Source organism: Zootoca vivipara, chromosome 6 (genome assembly GCF_963506605.1).
Source record: "Zootoca vivipara chromosome 6, rZooViv1.1, whole genome shotgun sequence".
In the NCBI taxonomy this organism is placed as follows: domain Eukaryota; kingdom Metazoa; phylum Chordata; class Lepidosauria; order Squamata; family Lacertidae; genus Zootoca; species Zootoca vivipara.
This window is the reverse complement of record NC_083281.1, coordinates 10,023,433-10,049,980: the sequence shown is the minus strand read 5'-3', so window position 1 is coordinate 10,049,980 and position 26,548 is coordinate 10,023,433. Positions and strand designations below refer to the sequence as shown.

Below are 26,548 nucleotides of genomic sequence, written 5' to 3'. Positions count from 1 at the left end.
GCTGTGTCCACACTGAATGAAGGTGAGGAGGAGTTGGGAGGCTTGCACCGATCCGCCGCGGGGGGGGGGGTTTGATTGACTAATGATCATGGCAGTTCCCCAGAATCTGGAGGTGAACTGTTTACTTTTGTCACAGGTCTGCGGGGAAAACAGGCCCCCAAAGACCCCCACTTGCCTCAGGCTCCGTACCATTGTCCCCTGGGTCCACAATGTCTTCGAAAAAACACCATCAAGAAAAAGCACCTGCAGCGGGGTGCAGGCAGAGAGGAAGCCGCCTGGCACGTGGCTCAGGTGGTGCATTCACCAGCACCGCAACTGTGTCCACCCTGAACCAAGGTGAGGAGGAGTTGGGAGGCTGAATGAAGGTGAGGAGGAGTTGGGAGGCTTGCACCGATCTGCTAGGGTTGGGGGATATTTGATTGATTAATGATCATGGCAGTTTCCCAGAATCTGGAGGTGAACTGTTTACTTTTGTCACAGGTCTTCGGGGAAAACAGGCCCCCGAAGACCCCCACTTGCCTCAGGCTCCGTACCATTGTCCCCTGGGTCCACAATGTCTTAGAAAAAACACCGTCAAGAACAAGCACCTGCAGCGGGGTGCAGGTGGAGAGGAAGCCACTCAGCACGTGGCTCAGGCGGTGGATTCGCCAGCACCGCAACTGTGTCCACCCTGAACCAAGGTGAGGAGGAGTTGGGAGGCTGAATGAAGGTGAGGAGGAGTTGTGAGGCTTGCACTGATCCACTGGGGGTGGGGGTGGGGTGGAATTTGATTGATTAATGAGCATGGCAGTTTCTCAGAATCTGGAGGTGAGTTGTTCACTTTTGTCACAGGTCTGCGGGGAAAATAACCCCCAGAAGACCCCCACTTGCCTCAGGCTCCGTACCGTTGTCTCCTGGGTCCGCAATGTCTTCGAAAAAACACCATCAAAAACAAGCACCAGCAACGGGGTACAGGCAGAGAGGAAGCCGCTTGGCACGTGGCTCAGGTGGTGCATTCGCCAGCACTGCAACTGTGTCCACCCTGAACCAAGGTGAGGAGGAGTTGGGAGGCTGAATGAAGGTGAGGAGGAGTTGAGAGGCTTGCACCAATCCGCCGGGGTGGGGGGATATTTGATTGATTAATGATCATTGCAGTTTCTCATAATCTGGAGGTGAATTGTTTATTTTTCTCACAGGTCTAAGGGGAAAAGAGGCCCCCGAGGACCCCCCACTTGCCTCAGGCTCCGTACCATTGTCTCCTGGGTCTGCAATGTCTTCAAAAATACACCACCAAGAACAAGCACCTGCTGCGGGGTGCAGGCGGAGAGGAGGCCGCTCGGCACGTGGCTCAGGCCTGAGAGCTTCAGATGAAGGACGGCATACGGAATTAACTTATTAATCAACGATTGATTGATTGATGATCATGGCAGTTTCCTAGAATCTGGAGGTGAATTGTTTCCTTTTCTCACAGGTCAGTGTGAAAAAGAATCCCCACAAGACCCCCTTGTGCCTTGGCCTCCGTTCCATCATGGTTTTATTTGCACAAGTAAAACCTGACCTGACCCTGCTTTTCCCTCTTCCTCCGCAGTTGCTCGAAAGCGATATCGGGGACAATCAGGTCCCTTTCTTGAGGACCCAAAGCGGCAGGAACCCCCTTGACCCTCAGAGATGCCGGCTTTGACTCCTGGGGGGACTCCGGAGACCTAACAGCTGTGGTACGTAGCAGACAGAGGAGGAGGGAAGCCCAGGCAGGGAAGCCAGAGTGGCCAAAGAGATCCTTGTAGAGTCAGGCCAGGTTGCAGAGGATTCTGGGAAGTCTGTCCCCTCTTCCCAGCATTGCTGACAGGGCTTCTCCCTCTTCCTCTGCAGTTCCCCAAAATGGATATCGGCTCATGAAGCAGAAAAGAGCGACACCTTCTGGGACTCTGTAGACCTCAAGGAGGTACGTGGTAGACAGGGGAGGCAACCTGTAAAGAGACGGGAACATTTATACATGCGTGGTGGCACTGTGGGGAAATAAATAATTTTTGGAATCAAGTATTTGAAGAAATCAAAAAAATACTCAAATATAATATAAAGAAAAACCCTGAATCTTTCCTATTGGGGATAACTTATATATATATATAAATGTAAAAATCGTGAAAGTGTGTGTTCCACTTTTCTCCGTAACCGCTTGACCGATCGTCCTGAAATTTTGACACAACGATCCAGGCCACTCCCCGAGAGTTGTTAGAAAAAAAAACCCCTCAAATTTCACACCTGGGCAGGTATAAACCTGCTTTTCCACAAAGTAAAACAGTGCCCTCAAGTGGAATTCCTCCCTTCCTGTGAAATCTACACTACACCCACAAACCAAATAATGACATCATCAACCAAGCAACTGAAACCACCAAGGCGGCCATTATCAGACCCCTAGGCCCCTGCGAGGCTGCTAGGCTCGCAGGTCGCAGCACGGCCTTTGTTTTATGTAGCCCCCTGCCAGGCCCCCCACTAGGCCCAGGGGGGAGAGGGGGAGTGCCCAGATCGCAGGCTGCAGCACGGCCTTTGTTTTATGTAGCCCCCTGCCAGTCTGCCAGGCCCCCACTAGGCCCGGGGGGGAAGGGTGACCGCCCGGGTCGCAGGCCGCAGCACGGCCTTTGTTTTATGTAGGCCCCTGCCAGGCCGCCAGGCCCCCACTAGGCCCGGGGTGGGGAGAGGACAAGCACATTGTTTTATGTAGGCCCCTGCCATGCCCCCACTAGGCCCGAGGGGGGGAACCCACAGCAACGCACTTGGGGGCACGGCAAGGGGTTTTTACTTTAAAATTTAGCACCACTACCCCCCACCAAATAACCACAACACAAAAATAAATACCATCCTTCAAAACGTCATGAGATACGCCGGTCACGGAGGGGGGGGGGACAAACAGAATAGATCATGGATCGGGACACGTGGGGGCAGTCACAACAATGTGCCACACCCACAAACCCTGCCTCTGCCATGAGATCCTGAAAAACAGGGGGAATCTGAGGCTCAGGGGGATCTGAAGGGGGCCTATTACCCTCCATTTGACAGACTAACGCACAGCAACGCGTGCAGGGCCAGCTAGTAGGATATATACCGTGTTTCTCATATTATAAGACATGTCTTATATTTATTTTTTCCTCAAAAAAACAACACTATGGCTTATTTTCAAGGGATGTCTTATTTTTTTTTCCTCCTCCTCCTGCCGCGGCCAGCATTGCTGCTGTGCCTATCACTATGTCTTATTTTCGGGGTATGGCTTATATTCCTTGAATGCTTAAAAATCCTGCTATGGCTTATTTTATGGGTATGTCTTAAAATATGAGAAACAGGGTATATATATATATATATATATATATATATATATATATATATATATATAGGATTGAGGGGAAGCAGTACCAGATTACAGTAATTAAAGAACCTGAGAGGGAGATAAGTGGCAGTCTAACAAGGGGGGGGACCCAGGTGGCGCTGTGGGTTAAAACACTGAGCCTAGGGCTTGCTGATCAGAAGGTCGGCAGTTCGAATCCCTGTGCTGTGATGGGGTGAGCTCCCGTTGCTTGGTCCCAGCTCCTGCCAACCTAGCAGTTCGAAAGCACGTCAAAATGCAAGTAGATAAATAGGAACCGCTACAGCGGGAAGGTAAACGGCGTTTCCATGTGCTGCTCTGGTTTGCCAGAAGCGGCTTTGTCATGCTGGCCACATGACCTGGAAGCTATATGCCGGCTCCCTCAGCCAATAATGCGAGATGAGCGCGCAATCCCAGAGTCGGTCACGACTGGACCTTATGGTCAGGGGTCCCTTTACCTTTTAACAGGGGGGGGGGGAGGAGGAGATATAGGGGAATAAATAAAGGTGTAAGGCAAATAGAAAATTAAGAATATAGTTGAAATGTATTTTGATTATTTTGCTTTTGGATATGAATGAATATCTGAATGTATGATTTTTGGGTTTTTTGTTTGTTTGTGATTTCTTTATTATTATTATTATTATTTATATTTGAAGTTGTATGATATTATTTTTTATGTTTTATTATCATTATTATTTATATATGATTTTGTATGTTATTATTTCTGTCTTATTGTTTCTTTAGTGTGTTTGTTAATTTGAATCCCAATAAAGTTTATTTTAATTTTTAAAAAAGTTGAAGAAGTTTGAAGATATCAGAGATTTACTAACAGATTGGTTTTCGTATTATCAATTAAATGATGTTTTGAAACTTGATTAAAAATATGGCTTTAGTACAGAGATATCAAAATTCAAAAAAGATATGTTGGAAAATAATGTGAAATTACTATCTAAAATGTATAAATTGATTTTAGAATGGTATACTAAAGATGAAGAAGTTAAATCTGTAATGATACACTGGGCAAGAGATTTTGGTTATAATATATACAGTTTTCACAATGGGAAAAGTTATGGAAGGAAATTTTAAAATTTACAGCTTGCTGTATGTTGAAGGAAAATTACATGAAAAATTTGTATCATTGGGACCTGACACCCGGCAAACTAGCAAAAATGTACAGAACAGGTTGAAACATGTATTGGAAATGTAAGAAGGAGGAAGGTACATTTTATTACATGTGGTGGATATGTGGGGTGGTAAAGAAATTATGGGAAATGATATATAACGAAATGAAAAAAAAGTTTAAGAAGAAGTTTGTTAAAATACCAGAAGATTTTTTTATTAGGAATGACAAGTGCTGAACTACCAAGAGATAACAAGAGACTGTTTATGCATGGAACATGGATGCTCCTAGCCCAGAGGTGGAAAGAAGACAAAGGACCGACCAGAGAAGAAGTGCAGACCAAGTTGATGGAGCATGCGGAAATGGCTAAGCTGGCGGGACGGATCAGCAATCAGAAAGACCATATTTCTACAAGAGACTGGAATGATTTTGTAACCTATTTGGGAGACCACAGTAAGCAGCTGAAAACAGTAGCAGAAATATAACCAACATTTGCAAAGTAATGTGAACTTTGGAAATTATGGATATACACTAGATAGATTACAGTGAAAGATGCAGGAATGACTCAACAGCAGAGGTATTAACAGTTAAGAAAGTAAATATGGAGAAGAGGCGGGCCACGTATGAGGAAATCTTGACGAAAACGGAAAAAGGATGGAGTTTAAAACCTTTTGATGACATTAAAGGAGTATTAACAGGACGGATAGAATACCATCAAATAAATGATGTGCTTAAAGAAGATAGAAAAATAGGTTTTGAGGATAAAAGATCCAAATTTCAAATAGAAGTGCTAGAAGGCAAAACAAAGCTTTTGGCAAAGATGTATGATTTGTTGTTGGAGTGGTATACAAAAGATGAGTTGACAAAAGAAGTGATGATTAAATGGGCAAAAGATTTGGGGCATAATATTGAATATGATGCGTGGTTGAAACTATGGAATCAAACTTTAAGATTTACAGCATGTACTGCCTTGAAAGAAAATGTATATAAGATGATGTATAGATGGTATTTAACTCCAGTTAAATTAGCTAAAATGTATAGAATGAGTGACAAAAGTTGCTGGAAATGTAAAGAGAAAGATGGTGAATTTTATCATATGTGGTGGACATGCGAAAAAGTTAAAAGATTTTGGGAAAGTTTATATAACGAATTGAAAAAGATGTTTAGATATACTTTTCCAAAAAAACCAGAAGCATTTTTGTTAGGAATAATGGGAGGAGAGATTAGAAAAGAAGATCAAACACTGTTTATGTATGCAACAACCGCGGCTAGGACTTTGTTAGCCCAAAAATGGAAATTACAGGAATTACCTACAATTGTGGAGTGGCAGACAAAAATGATGGACTATGCTGAACTTGCTAGATTGACATGCAAGATTCGTGACCAGGGGGAGACAAGGTTTCAAAAGGACTGGAGTAAATATGTGGACTATATGGAGAAAAACTGTAGATCGTTAACAACTCTCGCAGGATTAAAATAAACCTTGCGAATTGACCAATATGACAAAAAAAGGAACTGCAAAAAAAGGAATTAATAAGAAACCCACATGAAGGGAGGGGGGGAAGTCATAGCTCGGCGGAGCAAGGTAAAAGATGTGAATATAAGATTTTGTATAAAAGATTGGTTTTGTTAATTTGTTGAATTTGGAAAATGGAATAAAATGTATTTTAAAAAAGAAAGAAAGATGCAGGAATGAAATATAGGAATTTTTTAAAAAAAGAATCCAGGGAGGGAGGGAGGGAGGTCTGAAGGTTTGTTTTATCTTGTTTTCAATTGAACTGAATAATTGTTATGTATACATATTGTGTAAAATATTGTTTTTTAAAAATGTACCACCCACAGAAGGCCCCCCCTCTCCCAGGCTTACCTAGGGGCCCTGTCCCTGCCAGCCTCTCTGGCCTCTGAGAGCGTGCAAAGTGCAGCTGGACGGGCTGCACACGGCTGGTGTCCCTGGCGGAGGGCAGAGGTCCACGTGGCTGGGCCTTGAGATGCCCTCGAAGGGGAAGGAGCCACCTTCAAAAGGCGCTGTAACTCCCGCCAGCCTCTGCCGGGACATTCAAGGCTGGTGAGCAGTGGCAGTCTAGTTCCCAGCATGCACTGCTAGCTCTGTCAGGCCAACGGTCGATTCCCAGCATGCCCCACTGAGGGGTTTCGGATTAAATTGAAATTTAACATTTTTTCCCAGTGTATAACCAAATAAAGAAATCCCAAGTTGTCTTTTGTTAGGTTTCACTTATTAGCTTTATTGATAAATTATCCTTCATTAGGTTGGATTTCAATTCCCTCATGTCCTTCTACCCAGCATGCTATGATGTCCCTTTTTATCACAAACAAGGATCCAGTTTCCTGTAAGTGAAATTTACCCATCTTCCAGTGTATAACTGAATAAATAAATCTGAAGGTGTCTTTTGTTAGGTTTCACTTATTAGCTTTATTAATAAATTATCCTCTATTAGTTTAATTTCATTTCCCTCACATCCTTCTTCCCAGCATGCTTTGCAGCCCATTCTTTTCACAAACAAGGATCCTGTTTCCTATAATTGAAATATACCTGTTTTCCAATGTATAACTAAATGAATAAAGCCAAGGTTTCTTTGGTTAGGTTTAACATATTAGCTTTATTGATAAATTATCCTTTATTGGGTTTGATTTCACTTCCCTCACGTCCTTCTTCCCAGCATGCTTTGCTGTCCATTTTTCTCACAAAAAAGGATCCAGTTTCCTATAATTTGAAATTTACTCGGTTTTCCACTGTACTGTATCACTAAACAAACAAACAAACAAACAAACAAACAAACAAACCCCAAGGTGTCTTCTGTTAGGTTTCACTTATTAGCTTTCTTGATAAATTATCCTTCATTAGGTTGGATTTCATTTCCCTCATGTCCTTCTTCCCAGCATGCTATGCTATCCCTTTTTCTCACGAACAAGGATCCAGTTTTCTATAATTGAAATTTACCCGTTTTCCAATGTATAAATGAATAAATAAATCTAAAGGTGTCTTTTGTCAGGTTTCACTTATTTGCTTTATTAATAAATTATCCTTTATTAGTTTCATTTCCCTCACATCCTTCTTCCCAGCATGCTTTGCAGCCAATTCTTTTCACAAACAAGGATCCCGTTTCCTATAATTGAAATTTACCCGTTTTCCAATGTATAACTAAATAAATAAAGCCAATGTGTCTTTTGTTAGGTTTAACCTATTAGCTTTATTGATAAATTATCCTTTATTGGGTTGGATTTCATTTCCCTCACATCCTTCTTCCCAGCATGCTTTGCTGTCCCTTTTTCTCACAAAAAAAGATCCAGTTTCCTATAATTTGAAATTTACTCGTTTTTCCAGTGTACTGTATCACTAAACCAACCAACCAACCAACCCCAAGGTGTCTTCTGTTAGGTTTCACTTATTAGCTTTCTTGATAAATTATCCTTCATTAGGTTGGATTTCATTTCCCTCATGTCCTTCTTCCCAGCATGCTGTCCCTTTTTCTCACAAACAAGGATCCAGTTTCCTATAATTGAAATTTAACCGTTTTCCCAATATATAACCAAATAAATAAATCCCAAATTGTCTTTTGTTAGATTTCACTTATTAGCTTTCTGGATAAATTATCCATTATTAGTTTCATTTCATTTCCCTCACATCCTTCTTCCCAGCATGCATTGCTGTTTCCTATCATTTTATTTTTCTCTAGGCGTATTTGGATTCTTCCATTTAGACTTGATGGAGGGGCAAAATCTGTGAATCCCTGCAAATGATTACAACAAGAGATTCAGATTATGTTTATTGTATGTCAAATCATTCATAGGGGTGGCACGTCCCAGTGAAACATGGCTTCATTTGTTGGTATTAACAACCTTTGTTTTGTATTCTCTTTATTTCAGGTCAGTTCTGTTGGAGCATATTCTAATTCATCGTGTAGTCTCTTGAGAATCTATTTTATGTGATGAATCCCTTAAACTAGACTTTGACTTTAGACTTGGTGCATTTTTTTCTTTTTGGTCATTTTATATTTTTTACTGGAATGTTATTTTAGCTTTACAACGATGTTTTAAATTTATATATCTATATATATATAAATGTAAACTGGGCATGTGGGTGGGTGTCCTTTTCTCCGAAACCGCTTGACCGATTACGTTCAAATTTTGACACAATGTCCCAAGCGAATATGAGAGTGACCTCATACCGCTTGCATAGACAGATGTCACACCTGGGCCACGTAACCCCCCCAAAAAACCCGTGTTCCAGAACTCAGAAATCACCCTCAAGTGCATGCTGGGAGCACAGGAGAGGTTGCAAAACAGCACCCTCTAGCGACGGCTACACTGGTACTGCAGCTAGGAAAGCTTCCCTCTCCACAGCATCTCCGCTAGCCTTCGCAGACTGGGCCGAGTGGAGGTGGGGGCTCGCCTGGGTGGGGGATGGACAGGGTGGGCCCAATCACAGGGATGAGACGGGGGTGGGGGGAGGGGGGACGGAATAGCTCATGGGTGGGGGCAGTCACAGGGATGAGCCAGAGGGGAAGGAGGGGGCAGAATACATAATGGGACGGAACAGGATGTGGGCAGTCATAGGGATGAGCCACAGCAACGCGTGGCAGGGCCAGCTAGTGTGTGTGTGTGTGTGTGTAACCAATAGCAAGAGATTCAGATGACGTTTGGGATTGAGTTTAATCAATCAGGTACCCATCAGAACAATGTGAATGGTAAGAAATAATGTCCACACACGAAAATACTTCCACAGAGTTTTGCACCATTGCCCATTCTCCTCCCCATCTGCCTGGCAGCTCACAAATAGGGCTCGTCTTTCGACAGTTCCCATTTCCGTGGTGCAGTGCCAGGTCTCACTGGCTTTCTCTCCATTGGTGCAATAGAAGATTCTGAGCTGGAGGGGAAGAGAAACAGGAGATGGTTACATTTCCAAATCCTCAAAGGGTACAAGAATGTAGGGGGGACCCCTGAAAAACAACAGAAAAATAAAACTGATTTTTTTTTTAATGATTTCATATTAGTTTTGAAAACAGAATGTTAAGTTTAATCAATAAGGCTGCCAGCTTTGGTGGAAAGATTAGCAGAGCAAATATTAGCACTGCTCGATCAAAGGAATGCTGAGGCTTTTAAGCCAAGCCCACTCAGAGAGCAGATACTGTATGGTGTAAAAATCCCTATGAAGATTTGAAGGAAAAGGTTAAAGGTTAGAGCTCTATCCATTTGGAGAGAGCAGGAAAACAAAGGGATGAGGATCACTAGAGATTCACAAAATTATACATAAAGTGGAAAAATACACATTTCTCTCTCTGTAATACTACAGGGTCAGGGTGTTAGTATTAATTTAAAAGCCTCTGGATAATTTGGGTCCAAGATCCCTCAAGGAGCAGATCCCTTATACCCCCTGCCTGGTCACAGGTTTCAGGGGGTCCCTGTTAGTGGTCCCCCATGCCTCAGATCCACCAGGAGCTGTATGTTTAGTATTGTGGGTACAGTTTTATGGGAAATCCTTCCAGTTGACAGGCCTTCCTAAATGTCTGGTGCCTGCTACAGACCTTTTCTTTATTCCCGCAGGCATTTTAGTTGATGTTTTATTTTATAGTTTTAACTGGGGAATCTATTAGAACCATACAGTAGAATCACAGAATTGTAAAGCTGGAAGGAAGCCCAAAGGTCATCCAATCCAACCCCTTGCAATGCAGGAATCGCACCTCAACAACCCATGACTGATGGCCAGCCAAGCTCTGCTTAAAAACCTCCAAGGAAGGAGAGTCCCATCAAATTCCGAGGGAGTCCGTTCCCCTGTCAAACCGCTCTTACTATCAGGAAGTTCCTCTTAAATGTTTCACTAAGAAGACTGACTGAGATTAAGGGACGCCAAATTAGCAATGCCCATTAATTTAAATAATTCTACTCTGTTATTAAATGTGGTAAATTTAAAATGTGGTCAAAAACCAACAATTCACGCCTTGCTAGACAGGCACATGATAGCAGCTGAAGTTCACAGAGTTTTCCACCAAAATACTTCATTAAATCTGAAACATCCCAAGCTGGCCAGAGAGTTTTAATCCTTTGACAGCTCAAAATGAAACTAAAGGAGGCATTGAGATGAAACTGTGCCAGCTGTCTGTCTACAGTTTTACCTTGGCTGCGCCAGTCAAGTAGGCGTTTTCTGCAGGTTCTTAAATAAGAACCAGGCTTGGCCTCATTTAGCTTCCAAGATTGCTAGACTGAAGTGGCAAACGCAAAACCTACCTGGCATCATGCTGCCCTGGAGCCAACCTTTTCCGAGCTGATACAATGACAATGGGAGGGAAATGCTCCCTGCGTCCGTCACGGGTACAGTAGTAATTGTCTGCCAGTTTATGGCTGGGACCGACAGGGAGGCGTGGAGGTGGCTGAGTCCTAAAGAACAAGACGTTTTAAAAGGTTAAACAATAGAAAGGGGAAATCTAACAGGTTTAGTTCAGTTAACTGACAAGTCATTAGCAAAGAACAGGAATGATCTCCCAAAAATTGAAAGTATCTAAAGGGATGAGCTCAAATGACATTTCCCCCCATAATATGGCAAGATTATATTTCTTACACAGATATTGAGGCACATGACCACCCAAGCACCATCGGCATATGCAAATGTCTGGCTTGTTTTAAGATGATATAGATAGAGCCTTTATTCACAGTAATAATGGAACTCTCAGGTGGAGGGTGCGAATCCTCCCACCCAGCCTGGAAGCTCACTGGGTGCTTCTCGGGATGGTTACTCACTCTCAGCCTGGCCTACTTCACAGGGTTGCTGTGAGGATAGAATGAGGAGGAAAACTACCTTACATGACCTCATGACCTTGAGCTCCTTGGAGGAAAGGTGAGATATAATGTACTAAATAAATATTTTTTCTCAATAAATTTACTCAATACTCTAAATTTCTTCTCCATTATTTGATTTATAATCCCACCCTTCCACATGAACGAGCCCCGGACAGCAGTAATAAAACATGCTAGGTGTTTTTCTTTTTTTAAAGCCAAACAGACCATTATCTCAGGGTTATTGGGAACAGTGTCTTTCAGCCTCAAATGCCTGGGCAAAGAGAAACATTTTAGGATTTCACAGAATTGTAGGGTTGGAGGGGACCTCAAAGGTCATCTCGCCGTCCAACCCTCTTCAATGGAAGAATCTGTTTGCCCGACGTAGGGCTCGAACCCATGAATTTGAGATGGAAAGTCTCGCGCTCTGCTGAGCGAGCTGTCCTAGCTACGACTTTCTCCTGAAAGTCCATCATGTGTGCAGTTCAAAACTTGTTTCACTGGGATAGAGAGGCCTGCGGCTGAGATCTGAACCCAGGGCTTTGGTTCCCTTCAAGGGAAAGGCAGCGAAGGAACCCCTCCCACACTTGACATCCCCCCTCCTCAATTACCTCTTGGCAATCTCTGTGTAACGAAGCTGAAGTTTCGCTTGGAGATCTCGCTGTTTAAAAAAAAGAGAAAGACAAAAGTGGGGCAAGGCTCAGGTCAAGTGTGCCATCTGGAGGGCAGGAAGCCGGTGTTTTCTTAAAAGCTAAACTGCAACAAGAACTGGCAAGAAGAATGAATACCTGTTGGTTCGTATCAATCTGAAACCAAGTTAATGGATTCAAACTACAAGAAAGAAGATTCCACCTAAACATTAGGAAGAACTTCCTGACAGTAAGAGCTGTTCGGCAGTGGAACTTGCTACCAAGGAGTGTGGTGGAGTCTCCTTCTTTGGAGGTCTTTAAGCAGAGGCTTGACAGGCATATGTCAAGAATGTTTTGATGGTGTTTCCTGCTTGGCAGGAGGTTGGACTGGATGGCCCTTGTGGTCTCTTCCAACTCTATGATTCTATGATTCTATGATAATACAGTGGTACCTCAGTTTTTGAATGTAATCCATTCCGGAAGACCGTTTGACTTCCGAAAAGCGTTCAAAAATGCAAGAAATTACTTCTAGGTATTTGGTGTTCGAAAACCAAAACATTCGGTTTCTGAGATGCTTAAAAACCGAGGTACAGTACCACTTTAATAGCATTTCAATGAGCAGAAATCATGTTACTTGCCCAAAAAATGGAAAGAAGCAGAAATCCCAGCAAAGGAAGAATGGATACAAAAATTAACAGAATATGCAGAAATGGCGAAACTTACCGAAAGTATAAGAAATCAAGATAACTTTTTTTTTAAATTAAAGGAATGGAAGTGGTTTATTGAATATTTACAGATAAATTATAAATAGATAAAACCATTGTCAGGATTGTAATTACCTGCAGTCTTAGAAGAGTATATATTTAAAGAAGATGAATAAATAAGCAAATTAAGTTACTTTGGATATGTAGGAGATATTAAAAACGAATTTAAGGAACCGCAGAAAGAGGGGGAAGGAAGTCAAGTTTTGAAATGTCAAAATGATTGTAAAATTAGTGGAATGTATAAAATTAGTGAAATGTATAAACTTGAAATGAATGAATTATCCCCATTTTAATCCAGGAGCAGGAATACAACCCCCATAATCCCTTGCGCAGAAAAGGGGCGGGGCTAGGCTTTGTTGTTGTTGTTTAGTCGTGTCCGACTCTTCGTGACCCCATTACGCCAGGCACTCCTGTCTTCCACTGCCTCCCGCAGTTTGGTCATTGGCTAGGCTATCGGATGGAAATACGTGCGGGGGGACGGGACCTAAATCCACCCGGCATAATTTCCTGCCACTGTTGCCACGAGGATCCGTTACAGCAGGCACAAGCAAACTCGACCCTCCAGATGTGTTGGGACTACAACTCCCATGATCCCTAGCTAACAGGACCAGTGGTCAGGGATGATGGGAATTGTAGTCCCAAAACATCTGGAGTTTGCCTATGCCTGCGTTAGGGTCTGCCCGCCGCTCCCCAGCCCGGATCGGTTCCTACCCCGGCCGCAAAGTTGCGGATCTTCTGGATGAGGCGGGTGGCCGACGCCATTTTGGCCTGCGTTGTCAAGGGCACAGGAGCCGCGGGGCACCTCGGGAAAACGGGGAAAGGACGATTCGGAAAGTCTCCTCGGGGCTTCCGTAGTTATGTGCGTTTCATTAGTGTCGCGTGGCACGCAGGGAGGAAGGGAGTCCCGTGCGGCAGGAAGCAGGTCGCGCAGTGCACCCTGGGAGTGGTGAGGGAAACGCTGTGAGGAAAGGCCTGCTGTCTCTCTCTTTTCCCCCCTCTCTCTCCATTAAGTCTAAATGGAAGAATCCAAACACGTCTAGAGAAAAATAAAATTATAGGAAACAGAATACTTCTTTGTGAGAAAGCGTAGCAAAGCATGCTGGGAAGAAGGACTTGAGGGACCGGGTGTGCGTTTGTGAAAATAAATGAAACCTAATAGATAATTTATTAATAAAGTTAAGAAGTGAAACCTAACCAAAGACAACCTATGATTTATTTATTTAAACGAGTAAATTTCAAATTAATCCGAAACCCCTCAACGCGGGGCATGCCGGGAATCGACTCTTGACCTGAATGAGCTCGCTGTGCATGCTGGGAAGCAGCCCCCCCCCCTTTGGACTACAACTCCAGCCATCCCCGAGCGCTGATTGCGTCGGCGGAGGCTGACGGGAGTTGAAGTCTTTTCGTCACACACCCCTTCCGGAGCGGGTAGGCGTGGCCCTCCGAGGGTATATAAAGGCCCGGCCCGGGCCACGTGACCCTTTCTGCCTCCTGCCTTCGCCTCCGCCATGGACACGAGCCGCGTGCAGCCCATCAAGCTGGCTAGAGTCACCAAAGTGCTGGGCCGGACAGGCTCGCAGGGGCAGTGCACCCAGGTAAGCCCGGGAGAGAGGTGCCGGGTGTGGGTGTGGGTGGACAAGGACTCCCCCGATCCTGCTCCTCCACTTCCGGGGGGGATTGCACTCTGCACGCCCTCAGAGGCTAGCCACCCCCTTTCGCCTCGTCTCGGTGCCTGAGTCTGGGCCTCTTCAAGGCGAAGGAGGGGCCTCGACGACGCCACCAGACACACACTACCTCGCCATCAAATTTCTTGAGTCAGGGCATCTGGCTGTTAACCAGAAGCGGTTGGTGGTTCGAGCTCGCTCGGGATTGGACTAGATGACCCTCGGGGCTCCCTTCCCACTCTACAACTCTTGGGGTAAAAATATTTCGTAAAAAGTTTACAGGCACGAAACCCTTGGAAACTGCCTTACTCGTTTCGCAAAGTTTATACAGGGTTGCGCACGGGGAGCGCAGACCTCAAAGCGCTCCCCTGTAAACTGCAATCGAGAAAAAAGTTTGCAGCTGCACTCAAAATGCTAATAATAATAATTTATTATTTCTACCCCGCCGTTTGGCTGGGTTTTCCCAGACACTCTGGACGGCTCCCAACAGCGTATTAAAAACATGATAAGACATCAAACATTAAAAGCTTCCCTAAACTGATTAATGCCACCTTGACTTTCCTAGAAGCATCTGGGTAGGTTTGTAAACCTCCCTGTGACTGACTGTTATTATTAATTAAATGTGTGTATACTGCCCATCTATAGATCTCAGGGCAGTTCACAACATAAAAATAAATAATGATAAAATAATAACAAAAATAAAAATGAACAAAAGCAAACCAATAACACCCCCCTTCAAATGTGAGTTGTTGTTATGAAAATAGGTTGCCCTCACTTGCAGAATGGTTAGTGTAGTGCCCACACATTCTAAACAGCTCCTAACACCTTGATCCTTGGATGAAGTGCAGTGTATAAATTAAAATAAATAGTGATGACTAAGCGGTATAAAAATCCAATAAACTTAGCAACACTAGTATCTTTTGCAGGTGACATTTGCAGCAGCGTTGGGTAGCTCTCTAATGAGGACGATGTAGTCCCACAGTAGAAAGGAAAATCTATTCTGTGCATGCTCAGGGGAGCCCTGCCATAAATATTTGAAGCCTTGCTTTCAGAACAGGTTCAGTTTTTGGTTGTCTGTTGTTGCAACCCAGCTCCTCTGCCTTGGTTCCATTTCATCCTGCTAATGCCTCACTGTCTCCTTTGTAGGTCCGTGTGGAATTCATGGATGACACCAGCCGTTCGATTATCCGCAACGTGAAAGGCCCAGTTCGGGAAGGGGATGTGCTCACACTGTTGGAGTCTGAACGTGAGGCCCGGCGGTTGCGCTGAGCTGTAGCCAAGTGAGTGTTCTTCTAATTACCCATCCCTGTCGAGCAGTGTGCAGTTCAGCCTTGCTCAACCCTGACATCTTCCTCACGTGTTTGAAAAAAGCAGTGCATGAAATACAATAAAAATCAGCTGAAGGCAATACTGGTGGGAGCGAAAGCAGCAGATACATGTAAAATCCATGGGGAAGACAGGAGGAGAATGTTCCGTTGTGCAAGGAGAAATATATAATCTAATAATAATTTATTATTTCTTCCCCAGCCACTCTCAGCGGCTCTTAACAGAACATTAAAACAGAATAAAACTTCAAACATTAAAACTTCCCTAAACAGGGCTGCCTTCAGATCTCTTTTAAAGTCAGATAGTTGTTTTTTCCCTTGATATCTGATGGGAGGGCGTTCCACAGGGCGGGTGCCTCCACCAAGAAGGCCCTCTGCCTGGTTTCCTTTAACCTCACTTCTCGCAATGAGGGAACCACCAGAAGACCCTTGGTGCTGGACATCAGTGTTTGTGTTGATGCTTCTTTGACTATAACCCAGTGGTTGCATCCATCTGAGTTGCACTGGGATTAGACCCACTGAAATTAAGGAGTCTCTGAATAGGAGTAAAATTGGATAAAATCTACTACAACGCTCATGGCAGAAACCGATTCACCTGGGAAAAGCCCCTAGGAACAGAAATGTCTCCAGTTGGTTCTCCAGAGAGTGGACACCTGCCATATCTTAACAGGAATGCTATTTCACAGAACAGGCTGCCAAATTAAAAGCCGTGCTCCGAGTTAACGTGGAATGGGCCTCAGATCTTTGGAACTTGCAGGAGAAGGATGTTTTTTAAATCCCAACTCCCATACTTCGGTCCATTGAACCCATCACCAATTTTACAGGTGCTACCATTCTAGTTTCAGTCTGCTTTCCTGGCCAGGATTTTGGCAGGTCTTCCCTTTCTATCCACCTAGCCTTAAACAAAGCCTTTTTAAAGAATCTTCCTGGGACATCCTCATGCCTGCAGTTGTCTGATCAATATTTGGTGGTCCATAGGCATGCTGAAAGATTGAAACTGGGATGGTGGTTCTCTTCACTAGCAACTGGCTTCGAATTATTGCAGTTCAGAAAATATTCCCTGGGCGTAAGGAAAAACCTTTGCATTCAAACATGCTCAGAACCTCAGTTGCCCCCCAAATGGAAAACCTTGCAGGATGTGCAACTTTTGCTTTGGAGTAAAAATAACAACTTGTAAATTGTGTCTTGTCAAAGGCATGGAGGACCCAGTGCTGTTTGGTGGGATTTTATCTTATCTGCAACCAATACAGACACACAGGACTCTCTCTCCACAATGTTGTTGTTGTTTAGTCGTTTAGTCGTGTCCGACTCTTCGTGACCCCATGGACCATAGCACGCCAGGCACTCCTGTCTTGCACTGCCTCCCGCAGTTTGGTCAAACTCATGTTCGTAGCTTCGAGAACACTGTCCAACCATCTCGTCCTCTGTCGTCCCCTTCTCCTAGTGCCCTCCATCTTTCCCAACATCAGGGTCTTTTCCAAGGATTCTTCTCTTCTCATGAGGTGGCCAAAGTATTGGAGCCTCAGCTTCACGATCTGTCCTTCCAGGGAGCACTCAGGGCTGATTTCCTTAAGAATGGATAGGTTTGATCTTCTAGCAGTCCATGGGACTCTCAAGAGTCTCCTCCAGCACCATAATTCAAAAGCATCAATTCTTCGACGATCAGCCTTCTTTATGGTCCAGCTCTCACTTCCATACATCACTACTGGGAAAACCATAGCTTTAACTATACGGACCTTTGTCGGCAAAGTGATGTCTCTGCTTTTTAAGATGCTGTCTAGGTTTGTCATTGCTTTTCTCCCAAGAAGCAGGCGTCTTTTAATTTCGTGACTGCTGTCACCATCTGCAGTGATCAAGGAGCCCAAGAAAGTAAAATCTCTCACTGCCTCCATTTCTTCCCCTTCTATTTGCCAGGAGGTGATGGGACCAGTGGCCATGATCTTGGTTTTTTTGATGTTGAGCTTCAGACCATATTTTGCGCTCTCCTCTTTCACCCTCATTAAAAGGTTCTTTAATTCCTCCTCGCTTTCTGCCATCAAGGTTGTGTCATCTGCATATCTGAGGTTGTTGATATTTCTTCCGGCAATCTTAATTCCGGCTTTTCACTCTCCACAATACAGAGTGAAAATTTGTTTTCCTAATGGTTTTGAAGGAATTGGTTTTGAATTGAAATTAAATATGCTCAGAATTCCAATTCCTGTTCACCCCAGACACCAGTTGGGGGAGTCCTGCCCCACTTGCAGGTCCAGATTGTACAGTGCTGATCATTCTCCTAAACTTTCTGGCTGAAATTCAGCTGCCCGTTTATAAAAACCTGTTGTTATCGATAGAGTTGAGCATGCAACTAAATCCCAGTTTGTTTTGTTTTCTAGGTTGGGTCAAAACTCTCCCGTGTGATGTGTTTGTACAAGCCTGGTCGAAGAGTGATGAGCTACCCTCAGTCCTTCCAATAAACTTCCTTTGCCCTCCACCACTTAAACTTGTGTGCAGTGCTTTCAAATTACCAATATTTCGTAATAATTCAAAATAGTTGTATGGTGTTACGGTACGTACGCAGCCCTTTCTCCACGCCTGTCCCATTTACGCCCAATCCCTATTGCAACTATATCTGAGGGGCAGGTGGGGCTTGTCCACTGGGAAGGTAGCCCATCTAGGAGAAGGAAAACACTGATCCTAAACCTGCTGCCTTGTGGGATAATTTCTGGGAGAAGAAAAGGCAGTGCACCCTACACTGGAGGGGAGCGAGTCCCTCAGATGGTTGGATGGCGCCTTGTACAGCTCCTTCCGGCAACTCCTGCATCGAAGCCAGCGCCAAACGTCTTGCTCTGCTTTCCTCTGGACTGTATCCGCAAGGCCACGAGGGCGGTCTTGTTGTCTCGGGACCTCCAGCCACGCTGCCCGGGCTTGTGCCCTGGGGAGGTCACATCTGTGCTGCTCGTACAGTGGTTTGACCTCACCCCCGGAGGCACGCTCCATTATCTCACGGTGGCATTGGAGCCTGCAAGCTTTCTTCAGCCCTCCCCATTTTCTTTGCACACACACCCCGCCCCCCAGCCCTTAGGTCACCTCCACGCCATACATTTAAAGCATGCGGCTTCCCACAAATAACCCTGAGAACTAGCTCTTTGCAGAGCTACAATTCCCAGCACCCTTTAACACACCACAGTCCCTAAAGTTTCTTGTGGGATGGGACACTAGGAGTATGCTGTCGGTGTGCCTGTAGCCTCTGCTTTATCCATGCATCTTTCTCTTCTCTGCTGGTTCCTGCAGCAGCTTGAATCCTCTTCCTTGGCTCCTTGTGTATTATTCGAAGGTCCCAGTTTCAGTGCCTGAAGCCCTGCCCAGCTATTCCCAGTTGGTGCATACACATGGAGGCATGGATGCAGCTCTCCAGGCCCCTCTTATCTTTCCAAGGTCATGCTCCATTCCTAACTACTTTTGCCTGTCTAGAATGTGCCATTGGAAACCTCTGCCCACCAAGGAACATGTGGCCTCTGGAAAGTTGCCCATGAGGAAATGCGGATAAAAAAGTTTCTCTGCCTCATGTAGATGACATGGATATAGACTGGACAGTGGCCTGACTCTGCAGACGTCACATCTGAAGCCCGTGTCTTTCCCCCCACCCAATAATAATAATAATATTGGGAACTGCAGTTTGTCCCTATATTTCCCAGCATTCTTACACTACAGTTCACAGGAGTCTTTGCTAGAAGTCCTCTGCATTAAATAGATGGGGTGTGCGCACAGATTCTCTGTATGGCAGTTTTTTAAAATGTGTTCTTCGACTGATGTCAAGGCACCTGGGCCTGGGAAGATTTTCCCAAGCTGCTCTGTTATTCAGATGCTGTAAAGTTCTGTTACTGATTCATTTTACTTCCCCAACAGGGGAGGGGGTGCATCTCGGCTGCTTAGCTAGGAACTTCGTAGAGAGGCTGGTGCATTTTTCGTATATAAGGTCAGGCTGAATATTTGAAACCGGCATTGTGGTATGTAAGGTGGGCAATGGTGTTTCTTGGTTGAATGGCTGTAGCTCAGAGGTAAGAGCATCTGTTTTGCATGCAGAAGGCTTCAGGGTCAATTCCTGGCATCTCAGAGAGTTGGAAGGGGCCCCTGCGGGTCATCCAGTCCAACCCCCTGCAATGACGGAATCTCAACTAGATCATACAGTACACATGACTCCAACCTAAACACACCCAGTTCCCTCAACTGTTCCTCATACGGCTCGTTGATGGGGAAACAACTGGGGAGGCTGGTTGGTGCAATTCCCAGGGTTTATAAGACTTTATTAACAGTAAAAGAGGTTAACTATTCCTGCACTATGCCATCAAAATTCTACAACTCCCCCCCCCCCTTTTAACCCTGCCTGCTGGAATTTCAAAAGACAAATGCTGTGGGTTAGTGGCTCTTTATTCTGGTGAATAACATTTGAAGGCATAAAAAATAATAATGGAGCTTTGCATATGAAACGATGTGCTGGATCTTTGGAGTGGCTCTTTAAAAAGAAAAACCAGCAGTCTGGAGCATCACAAGATTAGATCCATCACTTCTGATTCAGAGAACCTCCATCCTTCACAGAGGAAACCGTCTGTTGCAAAAAGCAGGAAGGTATGCTGGATAAAAAATGTGCTTTCGGGCATCTGATGTTTCGACCACTTAAAAATCTGTTGCTTTTGAGAAACAGGCATGATGGGAAGAAGGGTTCTTAAGCTAGCTTGCCCTTCGGAAACTGGGTGCTCTTCCAATGTTTTGCACTCTACAACTCCCATCATCCCTAATCATGGGCCAGGCTGATGGTGGCAAACAACAGCCAGAGGACACCAGGTTGGGGAATTGAAGTTGAGTCACCTACATATTTTGGAAAGTTGGTTGTCTGTCAGTCCTCTTCAGGGTCCCTGCCTCTTGAGATACTGTCACCAGCCTTGGCATGACAGATCCTGAGGTTTGAGCAGCGGCCGTCGACAAATATTTGAATGCCGGGTGCCATTTTGATTCAAGGGGGTGGACCGACTTCGGCGTCACTTCAACTGGGTTTTTTTTTTTTTTTTGCATAGTTTCGGCCTCCTCGCGAGCTGGGGAGAGCAGCCTTTGTCGGCATTTAGACGCCATTTTAAACCAAGGTGGCGGACCAAAACGTGGCTTTGGCGTAGCAGGTTCAACTCACAAATTACACTAAAAAAACCACAATATTTTGGGGTTTCTTCACATTCCCGGGCAATGCCAGGTCCCGTACGGTATATATCGATTATTTTGCAGGAAGCAACATAAAAATCCCCTTCCTCACAGAAAACAGGCAACAAGAAGAAGAAGTAGGGATCGAACTGCTCCCACCACGCAGTCTATAAAGTACAGTAATGCTTAAACAGGTTGACCACCTCACTGAGGACTAGGGCCCCACCCAGGAGAAGGGAGTGGCAGATTCCTCCTGGCAGCCATAGCTGTGGATTCTTAACTCCTGCGACCTCCTCCATGTGGAAAACAAAGGCTGGGCAGCCCCCAAGCAAGGCTGTTTTAAAAAAGTGACGGGAAGGGCAGTGTTCGTTTGGTTTTTTTTTGGTCAGTGAATTACGCCAGAGGTAGCATGTCACTGCTGGGAATCTTCTTGTTCCTGTCCTGTAGAAACAGAATCAAATCAAATCAATCTGTATGCAGAAAAAAAAAGAAAAAGGGGAAAAACACAGCAGTTACGGAAACATTAATTATGACTTACTTACATGCCGCCCATCTGACTGGGTTGCAGTCAAAATCGCAAACTTTAAATTGTCAAACAGAAAATTTAATAAAATTATGAAGTGTGGGGGGAGGGGCAGGGCTGACTCACCAGGTGAGCAGGCCGCTGACTGGGCGAGATGGGTAGATATCGACGCCGCTATGTCACTATGACCAGCCTCTAGAGCGATGGAAACAGCGTCGTTTCCTTCCTACAGATGGGAGGGGAGGCAAAACACAACATAAAACAAGTGCTGGAAGATGCCCTGTTTAGCTACACAGAAACAGAGAAGGCAAAATGTGGCAGGTCCACTCTCCCCGCAACTAACTGCCACTAGAGATGGCCGCCTCAGAGATAGGAAGCAGCACAACCTCATTCCTTCAGGTTTTGGGGTTGCCCGGCTCCACCAGGAATCCCCAGCTCCTGAACTGGGCCAGCTGGTCATGATGGGAACAACTCTTTAAGAAATTGGTGCCTGAGTTTTCCTCTTCCCTCCTTGTCCCTTTCCCCTTGCGTGCTGTGTGTGGGTTTTTTTCTGAGGTGCTGCGTCATTTTTTATTTGTTGCACATAAGCCTCTTTGGGCAGCCTTTTTGGAGGCACAAATGCTCTAATCCCCGGCTGAATGGCGGTATAGAAATTCAGTAAATAATTTTAAAAACGAATGAAGCCTCCCAGAGCAAAATACAGTGGCACCTCGGTTCAAGAACAGTCCAGTTTAAGAACGATTTGGTTTACAAACTCTGCAAAACCGGAAATAGTGTCTTGGTTTGCAAACTTTACCTCAGTCTAAGAACAGAATCCGAATGGTGGAAGGGCACCGGCGGCAGGAGGCCACATTAGGGAAAGCATGCCTTGGTTTAAGAACAGTTTCGGTTTAAGAACGGACTTCCAGAACGGATTAAGTTCGTAAACTGAGGTACCACTGTACACATCAAGTGGCTTAGTTTGGTTCGAATCAAGTACAGTCATACATTGTAAGTCAAACGGAATCCATTCTGGAAGTCCGTTCGACTTCCAAAACGTTCGGAAACCGAGGCGCGGCTTCCGACTGGCTGCAGGAAGCTCCTGCAGGCAGTCGGAAGCCCCGCTGGAGGTTCGGCTTCCAAAAACAGTTCGCAAACCGGAACAGTTGCTTCTGGGTTTGCGGCATTCGGGAGCCAAAACGTTCGAGAACTAAGCTGTTCAAAAACCAAGGTACGGCTGTATACACTTTCAGAGTTAACGCTAAATACACTACTTCTGGTCACTGAGCCCACCCTAGCCGCTGGAGGGCCGTGGAAATTTGTGAGCCGGGCTTTTAAAACTTGCGACTAAGACGACTAACTAACAACCCATGTACTGCTGTCTGAAACCAAATGGGTGCATTGGGTTTCCAGATATATTGGTGTTACAGTGGTACCTCGGTTTACAAACACAATTGGTTCCGGAAGTCTGTACTTAACCTGAAGCGAACTTTCCCATTGAAAGTAATGGAAAGTGGATTAATCCGTTCCAGACAGGTCCGCGGAGTACTTAAACTGAAAATACTCAAACCGAGGCGTACATAAACCGAGGTATGACTGTATTTCCAGTTCTCCAGCTCGCTAGAAGGGTGGTGGCTGTGTTAAGATCAAAAGGGACAATGAGAAAAGGAAGGGATCTTCTACCACAAGTGGTGGACTTGTAAAAAGGTAAAGGCTTCCTGGGAAATGGTATATAATGTGTTAAAGAAAATAGGACTGGCGTAAACCTATACGATATTTGAAAGATCATTATAAGCAATTAACATCCCTTAGCAGGGTTGTCTGAAGACTTGTAATGAGGAATTTTCTTCCCTTTCTATATTTATTTAAATCTTGAAGTATCTTGCAATGAGTGTAATCAGAATTGGAAAAAGTATAAAATGCAACGATATAAAGGTTATGGTAATTTTGAAAGCCAAGAGGCGGGAGGGAAGGAAGGAAGGTGACAGGCTCTAAAAAGAGGTAAAGTGAATACCAATGATGTGATTGTATATTATTAAATGGAAAACTAATAAAAATTATTTTTAAAAAATATTTATCAAAAGGGACAATGAGGACTAGGAGCTTGAAGCAGGGGGAACCCAACTGCTTACGTTATCCACGATGGAAGCGTCGCAATCCGGCTGAGTCAGCAGCAGCCTCACGGTGCCTGCCCGCCCGTGTTCGCAGGCGCACATGAGTGCCGTGGACCCCTCCTCATCTTGAAGGTTGATGTCCGCCCCGCAAGACAGCAGGGCCTCCACCATCTCCTGCCTCCCGTGGCTGACGGCAAGCATCAGGGCCGTCTGGCCGGCCTAGAGCGATACAGACAAAGAATGTTGAAAAGCACTTTCTTATCGTTCTCAAACCTTCCGTTTCATTAGCTCAAATGCAGGATTTCCCCGATGTCTAGTGAGATTCCTCCTATCTTGTTTAATTTTATTCTCAACCCCCAAAGCACTAGTAATATTTATTTACAGTATAAATAGTGTACGGTATAAATATTGCCTAGCTGGCAGGACCAGTGGTCAGGGATGATGGGAGTTGTAGTCCCAAAACATCTGGAGGGCCAAGTTTGCCCATGTCTGATTTTAGGTTTTTTTAAAAAGGAGATAAAATGGAATAGGAAAATGTAATGATGATCATGTGCAATATTCCAGTGTGCCTCTGAGCATGCGCCAACTGCCTAGGCTTCTCAGTTCCCTGCTGCCCAATAGCAGGGGGGCTGGTTGCTGCTCCCCGCTCCCCTCTCCCCTCCCTGAAAAACCCCATACATACCTGGCTAGCTTTGGCATTGACATTCCCCATGCCGAAAAGTCTCCGGACAACAGCCATTTCCTCTTCCTGCTCTACAGTTGCTAGTGCAGTTAACATCAGAGCTGTGTAGCCAGCCTTGTTCTGGTAGTTAACATTACAGATCCCTGGGGAGACAAAGAGAAAAAATGCAAGAAACTGGCGCAAGTACTCTACTCAAGGCTGTCTAAGTTATGGGTAGGCAAACTAAGCCCAGGGGCCAGATGCGGCCCAATTGCCTTCTCAATCCGCCCCGTGGACAGTCCGGGAATCAACAAAGGTCCGTATAGTTAAAGCTATGCAATATATCTTCCACAATGTCCAAATCAAAGGATGTTGAGAGGCAAAACATTGTGGCAGCTGCAAATAGAGTTTGCTTCCCCATGTTCTATGATTTAAATATCTTAGATAATAGGGTCAACTATGTTACAAAGCTAATAATCCCAGACCAACGTAGGGCCTTTATGCTGGCCCGACTGAATGTCTTTCCCTCTGCATTTGTCAGGGGTAGATATCGGAACACTCCCAGACACAAGAGATACTGTAGTAGATGTTCTCTGAATGTGCCAGAACATATTAGGTGTGCTGTCCCCCCCTTCTGGGTGCTCTGACACTGCAGCATGTTGGAAATGTTGGATTCTGCCTGTCTGACACTGACCAAAAGGTGACTGTGGGAGTAGCTGAGTTCTTGGCAGCAGTGTCTCAAGGAGCAGTTTAACAGCAAGAAATCTCAGGAATATATATATATATATATATATATATATATATATATATATATATGCAGTTTACTGTTGCCTCTTTGTATGCATTTTAAATACTTTTGTATGTGACTCTTTTTCTCGCGGTTCTATTTGTAAAATGCCTAATAAAGGTTTGATAGTCGAGTCGAGTTAAAGCTATGGTTTTCCCAGTAGTGATGTATGGAAGTGAGAGCTGGACCATCAAGAAGGCTGATCCCGGAAGAATGGATGCTTTTGAATTATGGTGCTGGAGGAGACTCTTGAGAGTCCCATGGACTGCAAGAAGATCAAACCTCTCCATTCTGAAGGAAATCAGCCCTAAGTGCCCACTGGAAGGACAGATCCTGAAGCTGAGGCTCCAATACTTTGGCCACCTCATGAGAAGAGAAGACTCCCTGGAAAAGACCCTGATGTTGGGAAAGATTGAGGGCACTAGGAGAAGGGGACGACAGAGGACAAGATGGTTGGACAGTGTTCTCAAAGCCACCAACATGAGTCTGACCAAACTGTGGGCAGGGCCGGCTCTAGGTAGAGTCCCGGTGGTGCGGGGCGCCAGGGCTCCGGGCCGGCAGGTGGGGTGCTGCGCAGCAAAGCCGTGTGAAAGCCACGCTACATGCTGCGAGGGCGGGGGCACCGGAGCAATCTCCGCGCCTCAGTGCCAGGGCGCCCGTCCTGCTCAAGACTGCCCTGACTGCAGGAGGCAGTGGAAGACAGGAGTGCCTGGCATGCTCTGGTCCATGGGGTCACAAAGAGTCGGACATGACTAAACGACTAAACAACTATACAAAATAGAGGTACCAATTAGACAAATTCTCCTTTAAATGCAAACAGAACAGGATTTCTCCTCCATTCCTGGCCGCTGGAGGTGCTAACAGAGACTATGCTGGCGACCCCTGACCTTAGGGCCACTCACCTGTGTCCAGCAAAAGCTGGACAATGTCAAAGTTGGAATGAGAGACGCTGTAGTGAAGAGCGGTGTTGCCATTGCCGTCGGAGAGGTTGATGACGTGCGACAGCAGCGCAGGCGAGATTTCGGCAAACGCCATCAGGTGCTCGGCCACCTCTCCAGCCAGAGAGGCCTTTTGGCTGGACAGGCGAAACCATTCCTGGAGGATGAGGCTGGTGCTGGAAAGCTGGAAGCCAAAGCAGAGGAGCGATTTCGATCCCTTTCCCCCCAAAAAATCCTCGCTGCAAACCTGTGAGGTAGACTAGGCCCAGCAAGACTTGCAGTCGAGAAGGGATCTGGACCCCCATCTTGGCTGGACACTTGTGTGGGTTTCTGGGAGTGCGCACTGCTCTTAAGTGGCCCCGATCCTTTGAAAAATACAAGTGGAAAAAGCCCTCCCTTCCAATAATAGTATTATTATTATTATTATTATTATTATTATTATTACCCTGCCCATCTGGCTGGGTTTCCCCAGCCACATAACCCTTTGGAGCAGGTTTTAAAGGGTGCAATTTTTGGGGAAGGGGGGCACTTTGATGCAGAGGAGAGAGAGATCCTGTCCTCATTCTACAGTCAGCTGACAGGCACTAATGGATATAACCCAGGATTTAATTGTTGTTGTATAAAACTGATTAAAACGACAATAAACAAATCATTCCACCTTTCCTCTAAGGGGCGAAAGGTGGCATACGGTACTGTGAGGGACAGGGGATATCTCGAAGTCCCTCCCCTCCTGAGTTCAAGCCCATCCCCGA

At 45.2% G+C, this 26,548-nt stretch overlaps 3 protein-coding genes and 1 long non-coding RNA gene across 9 annotated transcripts in view; 2 read left to right on the top strand and 2 right to left on the bottom strand.

The window, feature by feature from the left end:
* Positions 1-1,355: 1,355 nt before the first annotated feature.
* LOC132592270 (uncharacterized) lies at positions 1,356-1,961 on the top strand. Its single transcript, XR_009557717.1, has 3 exons — positions 1,356-1,450; positions 1,568-1,694; positions 1,849-1,961. It is a non-coding gene; the product is annotated as an uncharacterized LOC132592270 (long non-coding RNA).
* Positions 1,962-9,106: 7,145 nt separating this feature from the next.
* Positions 9,107-13,506, bottom strand: NDUFA7 (NADH:ubiquinone oxidoreductase subunit A7). The gene is made up of 4 exons (XM_035121065.2): positions 13,348-13,506; positions 11,855-11,904; positions 10,698-10,847; positions 9,107-9,339 (listed from the first exon to the last, which is right to left on the bottom strand). Exons 1-4 carry the CDS (start codon positions 13,396-13,398, stop codon positions 9,243-9,245), a joined length of 348 nt encoding a protein of 115 aa, XP_034976956.1. The 5' UTR covers positions 13,399-13,506; the 3' UTR covers positions 9,107-9,242.
* Positions 13,507-14,101: 595 nt separating this feature from the next.
* RPS28 (ribosomal protein S28) lies at positions 14,102-18,095 on the top strand. The gene is made up of 3 exons (XM_035119489.2): positions 14,102-14,231; positions 15,447-15,580; positions 17,998-18,095. The coding sequence occupies exons 1-2, from the start codon at positions 14,145-14,147 to the stop codon at positions 15,567-15,569; spliced, it is 210 nt and encodes a 69-aa protein (XP_034975380.1). The 5' UTR covers positions 14,102-14,144; the 3' UTR covers positions 15,570-15,580; positions 17,998-18,095.
* A 1,901-nt stretch (positions 18,096-19,996) lies between these two features.
* The window catches only part of KANK3 (KN motif and ankyrin repeat domains 3), a 28,818-nt gene continuing 22,266 nt past the window's right edge, over positions 19,997-26,548 (bottom strand). For 5 of the 6 annotated variants that reach the window (XM_060275388.1, XM_060275394.1, XM_060275392.1 and 2 more), the window contains 5 exons: positions 25,761-25,980; positions 24,093-24,235; positions 23,429-23,629; positions 21,444-21,543; positions 19,997-21,235 (listed from right to left, as the gene is read on the bottom strand). In XM_060275388.1, coding sequence (XP_060131371.1) covers positions 21,207-21,235; positions 21,444-21,543; positions 23,429-23,629; positions 24,093-24,235; positions 25,761-25,980 — 693 coding nt within the window. In that variant the 3' untranslated portion in view covers positions 19,997-21,206. Of the gene's footprint in view, positions 21,265-21,443; positions 21,544-23,428; positions 23,630-24,092; positions 24,236-25,760; positions 25,981-26,548 lie in introns of all 6 variants that reach the window. The other variant, XM_060275393.1, reaches the window with a different exon arrangement.